General features: G+C 36.2%; 1 protein-coding gene across 1 annotated transcript; it reads right to left on the bottom strand.

The window, feature by feature from the left end:
- Positions 1-1,244: 1,244 nt before the first annotated feature.
- On the bottom strand, positions 1,245-5,453 carry LOC145037188 (uncharacterized). The gene is made up of 5 exons (XM_078985783.1): positions 4,777-5,453; positions 4,015-4,641; positions 3,038-3,598; positions 2,656-2,935; positions 1,245-1,487 (listed from the first exon to the last, which is right to left on the bottom strand). The coding sequence occupies exons 1-5, from the start codon at positions 5,374-5,376 to the stop codon at positions 1,471-1,473; spliced, it is 2,085 nt and encodes a 694-aa protein (XP_078841909.1). The 5' UTR covers positions 5,377-5,453; the 3' UTR covers positions 1,245-1,470.
- Between the last annotated feature and the right edge of the window lie 1,318 nt (positions 5,454-6,771).

Raw genomic sequence — 6,771 nt, 5'->3', positions numbered from 1 at the left:
CTAAATCTAACGAAGGCGAAATTCCGATGGCTAGAATCTTTTTTGGTCACCATGTATATATCTCTCACATCACCATGATTCTGAAACATCCTTTCAATCTCCTCTTTTGAAGATCCGCCTGGAATGTTTGTGACAAACATCGTCGAAACGTCATCACCTTCCCATCTTCTGCTGTAGTCAATTCGATTGGGTTGTTTCTGTCTCCAACAGACTTTCGTCCAAGCATCTCTTGGTCTCCCACCAAAGATTTGGGACCAAAAGCGATTAGCAGTGACCATTGAATAAGTTTCTTCAGCTTGAGTTGGGTTAAAAGCACAAAATGTATTTGCCCCATCACCATCTTCAAATAAAGTATTTTCTACGGTACCAACCATGAATAGCACATAACAAAGCCATAGGTTAGTTAAAGTCTCTTTTAGCATTGACGCCGTATAAATTGGAGCAATTTGAGGATTAGTTAAACATTCTTCATAATTTCATTATCTCATATGAAAATGATAGACAGATTTGGGATGTGGATGACTCGAGTTTGTGGTGAATAACATGTGGAAACATGTTAATGAGTACACGTTGGATGGGGTGAACAATCCTATTGATTAGCAAAGTGTGTCTAGAAAAGTTAATATCTTATTTTGGCGAGCCGTATTAATTAGACTTCCACCTATCTAAAAGTAGTATTGATATTCCGTCTACCTTGTGTCTAGTGTGTACTTCGGTTGAAGAGAGTCTTGATCATCTTTTTACCCAATTTAATGTTGCAACAAGAACTTGAAATGTGATTCTCAAATGGGTGCATTTACCTTAACCACCGTGGAGTTCTGTTGAAGAAGACATCTTGCATTTGTGCGACTCTTTGCAAGTCTCATCCATGAAGCAGACACCGATTGAAGCTAATTGCATGACTACTTTATGAGTGTTGTGTCAATTCAGGAATTTCGTGTTAACAAACAGAAATTGAACACAATTGTATACTTTATTTGCTTCCTACTTTTGGTTTGTTCAAAGTAATAGAAAAACTGCTCTCAGCTTCAAAACTCAATTCTTTTATTAATTGTAATTGGTTTATTTTTTGCCCGCTAGTTCCCTATTAGCGTGGCTTATAAAATCTTTCAGATATTAAAAATAACATGAAAATAAAATAACAATATATCCGAAGTAAAGTAGCAAAGAAATTGTCGTTACCTTGATACCCTAACAAATATATCCAAGTTGGATTCCAAAGAAAATCATTCTCAAGCCAGGCCTTTCAAAAAATTGTAATCAATAACACAAACAAAAAAAATATTTTATTCGAAAAAAATATAAATATGAAATGCTTCAAAAATCAAATCAATTACCACAAAATGCTAAATACAATTCACTACTATACATATGAAGAAAAGCTTGTATCAAAACCACAATATCCGCTTCATATACTCTCATCTTCTCCGTACCCACAAAACCAAAATTTGCTCACCATGTTGAAACTGGCTAAAATCCTCTTGCAACTGATCAATAATACAAAACAAACATGTATCTTAGTGGTATGTTACATTTTTTCCCATCAAGTGTTCTATGGAAAAAAAGTGTTCATGTATGCATAAAATATGTTTCTTTTTAATGAATTGTCTAAACATAAAGGTAAAATAGTCATTTACTCATATTTAGACGGTTCTTTCCGACTAAAAAACCAACTCTATGTATACTCAAGTGTTCACAACTTTTCAACACTTTTCATTATAGAAATGGATCTATATTTTGGGGTACTAAATGAAAGAAGTTGCAACACACTTTCATTTATTTGTATCTTATGTCATTTCATTTATTTGTATCTTATGTCCATGGTACTTTCATTTCTTACCACTATAGCTTGTAATTTCAATAATTTTTTAAGATGTATTTTGAAAACTCTACCTAATGATAACATTTTCTTTCTTCATAGGACATGTACTTTAAAAAATTCTACCTAATTCATCTACTTGTCAACCCGTCGAATCCGAGTTATGATATCCATAGAAAGTTATAAATATATAATACAAATATGAAGACATAATATTTGTTGAATATTATTGCACTTGGAAAAATAATTTTCATTGTATTTTGGAAAATCTACTTAATTATAACTTGGACTTTCTTTTTTTCTTACGAGGGCATGTATTTTGGGACTTTTTTTTTTTTTTTTTTTTTTTTTTTTTCTTATGAGGACATGTATTTTGGGAAATCTACACAACTATAAAAGTGAATTATTTTATATTTGGATGATATTAGATCTTTTAAAATATAAATAGGAAGAAATGAAAATTAACGGTGTATTAATAAACAAATCAATGAACATAAGTTGTTATTTTTTGCATTTAAACTTTATTTGCCAAATAGTTACAAAACTTTTTTAACATAATCATTAATCACGAATTAACATGTCAATTTAACCTTACAAACTCCAAAAAGATTCATATTTGATTATTTGACTTTGAAATAGTCATATACTATATGATTTTTAAACCTCAAAATTAAAATCACATATATTGGCATTAGCCAATAGCAAGGCGTGTTTAGATGTCTCTTTTTAAAAGTGTTTATGCACATTAAATTATCAAAATTAGACTACAATAAAGGGTGTTTGGAACTTTGGTATTGTGTGTTATACAATGATAAGCAACTTCAGAAAGTTCTAACCTTTCGAAGTCGGAGGAACCACCACAACGTGCATGGTGGTGTTGTTGGGTGGCAACGCTAACTGAAGAGGAAAAAGCTTGCCATTTAATGGATTCCTCAAGCACACGATTATATCATTTATCCCTGTTTGTTCTTCCAAATTCAGAGTCAAATCCTCTAATCCATTTCCCTTGAATAAAAACGATGTTTCTTCATGACCTTCATCAACGTTCCCATCATCATCCGCCACCGTGTAATACACCATCCTCCCTTCCTTCTTTGCAGCCGGTAGATCATGTCCCTGCATTTCCACAAACACATGGTGTGCATCACACCAAGTGAGACAAAATCGCAAATTCATCGAACTTGAGATGTGTAGTAATGAATGATTATTTGAACGAACCTCGGTAAGGCCAGATCCGGAGCTTCTAAGAGAAAATGAGGACGAATTTAGATCTGGGTTTACCGTTTCGGATGGTGGCGACGACGGCGGTGGTTCCTGTTCCTCTGGTCTAGCTTCAACAGTTTCAACATCCCACAAAATCCAATTGTGATGTCTGTAAGGAATGTCATGAGTAACTGAATTTCTCCATGGAGGCAACCCACCATTAGCTCGTAGATAGTTTCCATATCGGGTTTTGAGACGAACTTGAAACCCGTCTCGTATCGGTTCCCATTCGATCGAGGAGTCCAGCTTCTGCGGCATACTTTGAACGACTTTCTGACCAGTGAAACCGATGATTACTTGATCTTCAGATGCGGTGAGATACTTCCCGTAACTGGACTTCAATCGGAGGACGTTATCGAAGTTTTCAACAAATTCAACCGTCCAAATGCCTTTCTTCGCTGTGTCATTCCGATCTTGTAGCACACTTTCGCCGTCGCTCTCGGCCAAGAGATACTTGTCGTGGTGGCTCTTTAGTCGGACCGATTTCGCCTTTCGGAAGAGCTCCATTCCACTACTCTGCATTGTGTTATTCACTGTTATTTTCCGATTGACGAAGTGGAGAAAGTGATATATAGTTGAATGAATCACAAGAAAGATTGGATTTTAAGATGTGGGTTTGAAGTTTAGCTTCACAAGATTGAAACTTTAAATGCAAATTTACAGAGGGATCGATGAAGATGAACTTGGGAAGTGAGCCAGAGGGAATGAGACTATGAGAGCACCGGCTACAATGTATCAATGGCAGTAACGTAACCTTATCTTATCACCTTTACTTAAAAATGTGTCGGTAGTATTTAAAAGGTATCTTTTTAAATAATTTTTTGTAAGTAAAATTTATGAAAATGATCAAAAGAAGTCACTAATAAGTTTTTAAAATAAAAGAAAAATAAAAACCTAAGTAATATAATTATGGGTTATAAGATGTTTCCTACCGATTTTGGTTGTTTATTGTTGAAGGAGGAGGCTACAACCAACGGCGACCTATTTTTTGGCGAATTCGAATTCATTTGCGGAGATCCGGTATCTGGTGATCCTGTGTAACTGTCAACAACTGACGAAAAACTTGATAATGAACTCATTACAGACTCAGTATCTGACAACGATATGTCAACAACATCAACTCCCCACAACACCCATTCTTGCGTAGCAGTTCGATGAGGTACATCATGTGTTATCGAATTCCTCCAAGGTGGAGTTCCCCCATTTGCCCTCAAGAATTTCCCATCGTATGTTTGAAGCTTTATGTGAAGCGCATTTTCCCTTATCGGCTCCCATTCTGTTGTATGATCCGGTACTTTAGAATGACACTGCTTTACCTTTTTTCCAGTCATACCAAGCAGAAACGCCTCATTTGTTGCACTAAGGTACAAGCCATGACAACTTTTTAACCGAATGACATTAGGGTTTTTCTCCACGAACTCGACAGTCCAACGAGCTTTTGCAGATGATGCGTTACGGCTTTGTCGAATAGTTTCTTCATCGTCATCCGCCACTAGATATTTGTTATGAAAACCTTGTAATCTAACTGCTTTAGCTCCATGAAAAAACTCCATCCCGCTCTAGATAGACAAATATACATTCAATAGATAATAAAAGTTTAGTGGTTAAGGGTAAATCAGTAATTTGGACTGGTATTTTAATTTTTTTTAATTTGAAAATGGGTAAAGCGGGTAAAAACTAAAAAAGTGTTTTACCTGTCTTGTGCTTACACGTGGCGATCCTTTATAAGAAATCTCAGACATGCGACTATCCGCCCTAACCTTCGATATCTCCGGCGCCGACGAAAAGCTGGATGCCGGCGATAGATTACTTGCCATCGACTCTTGTGAATCTAAAACAGCGATATCAACCACTTCGACATCCCACAAAACCCAGTCCTGAGTTGCTGTCCGGTGAGGGAGGTCATGGGTGACGGAGTTTCGCCACGGCGGCGTGCCGCCGTTACCCCGCAAGAGCTTTCCATTATTAGCCCTCAACTTCACCGACTCGCCTTCCTTAATCGGTTCCCATTCGATGGAGGTGTCGCGTTTGTTCGCCTGAATGTCTTGCACCACCTTCTTTCCGGTCAGACCAGTCAGAAACAGTTCGCTGGAGGGAGTGAGGTACTTGCCGGAGGAGCAGCTTTTGAGGCGGATAACATGGTTTTTCCCTTCCACCGTCTCCACCATCCATCGTGCTTTCTTTGCAGATCCGTTTCTGCTTTGCCGGACGGTGTGTTCATCTTCGTCGGCGACCAAGAATTTGTTAAGGTGGCTCCGTAGTCTGACGACTTTGGCTTTGTTGAAAAACTCCATGATTTTTAGGAGATTAAAGAATGATTAATGAATGAAAAGGGCTAAATTGGTTCGATTCTTATGGAATCTTGTTGTTCTGACTAATCGTCGACGACTTTTAGTGGGTTGACTAGGTGGATTTATGTGTGGGAAAATTGGAATTTTGCAAGTTGTAACGTGGAAGTTGGTGCAGGTTTTCAACCTACTCGGTTTGCTTAACTGGTCAATGTATTTAATGATTTTGTCTGGGTGTTAAACTTCATCACTTCATTTATGGGTAATTCTATTTCTATCACACTAACCGAATTCTTTCCACACAGTTTTTGATTTTTGGAAATAGCAAAATATTATAAAAAAGCCTCATGTCTAGCAACTAACTAAACGTGGGCAAAAATTACAAGGTTAAAAGATTATAATTTATACACAAAGAAATGAAAGAACATCTAGCTACATGTTTTTGCCTAATGTTTGAACCAAGCATACACCATGGAAACAACATTGTCTGCAACCTTGGTAGGAAAGGGCTTCACTTGTTGAAAATATTATCATTTCTTACCTTCTATAGACACTAGATGAGACCATAAAAAATAAATACGATTAGATTATTTATTGAGATTGTAAGTAGTAACAAAAATAGGTCACGAATTGGGATGTCAAATGAAGTAGATAATGCTATTATGCAAGAAGTTATGACGTGGGTGAGCAACTAATCTCTTAATGAATTGCCTAACATTGAACATCACGAAAATAAGTGAGTGGCATAGAGTTGAATGGGTTTTAAAGCTTGAAAAGGGCTCGTAACATCGGGATTACAAGAAACACATATCACAAATTCTATGTCTATTGATGTATTTGGATGTTGTGATGATGGTGAATCAAATCGATTTCTGGTTTGCTCCAATGACTAAGTCTTGATCCTCTATTACATCACGTCCTTATAAGTTTTATGATCACTCCACTATTGTTATAATGCTCTTCAGTGGTTAACCCCCCTTCCCTTCTATTTTCTTATTCCTAGATTCTTAGATAGGAACTAGATCTAAGGTAACATCTCACTACTAGAAAATCTCAAAATACATACAGTACAATCCGTAGGTATACATACAACTTTACCTACATCGTTACCTAGCGTAATAGAACAAAACAAATTCACATTCAAGTTAATTAGTATACGAAATCTTGAATGCGCTATCCTACCACCAGAAAGCAAGAGTGCTGCAATTCCGCTTAAAACAATATTAATAACTACTTCACCTTTAGATCTAATAGAAACAGATAATGTCTTCCAAACAAATATTTTTCCCGTTCCTCCATAACCATAGAGGAAAAAAACACCACCTTTTTGTTGTTAACTGCATCATAATTATATCATAAACATTTTTTTGCTCGACATTTAATTTTAAATGCAGTTGTTTA

This window comes from Lactuca saligna, chromosome 3 (genome assembly GCF_052625555.1).
Source record: "Lactuca saligna cultivar CGN05327 chromosome 3, ASM5262555v1, whole genome shotgun sequence".
NCBI lineage: Eukaryota > Viridiplantae > Streptophyta > Magnoliopsida > Asterales > Asteraceae > Lactuca > Lactuca saligna.
Note: the sequence above shows the minus strand (reverse complement) of the source record. Positions and strands in the feature narration are given on the sequence as shown.

Bases quoted from the DNA above. Each gene is read 5' to 3' on its own strand.
- LOC145037188 (XM_078985783.1), bottom strand. From the start codon at position 5,376: ATGGAGTTTTTCAACAAAGCCAAAGTCGTCAGACTACGGAGCCACCTT. The intron at 4,642-4,776 runs GTAAAACACTTT...TTGTCTATCTAG, and splicing joins CACGTGTAAGCACAAGACAG to AGCGGGATGGAGTTTTTTCA. The intron at 2,936-3,037 runs GTTCGTTCAAAT...GTGGAAATGCAG, and splicing joins CCGGATCTGGCCTTACCGAG to GGACATGATCTACCGGCTGC.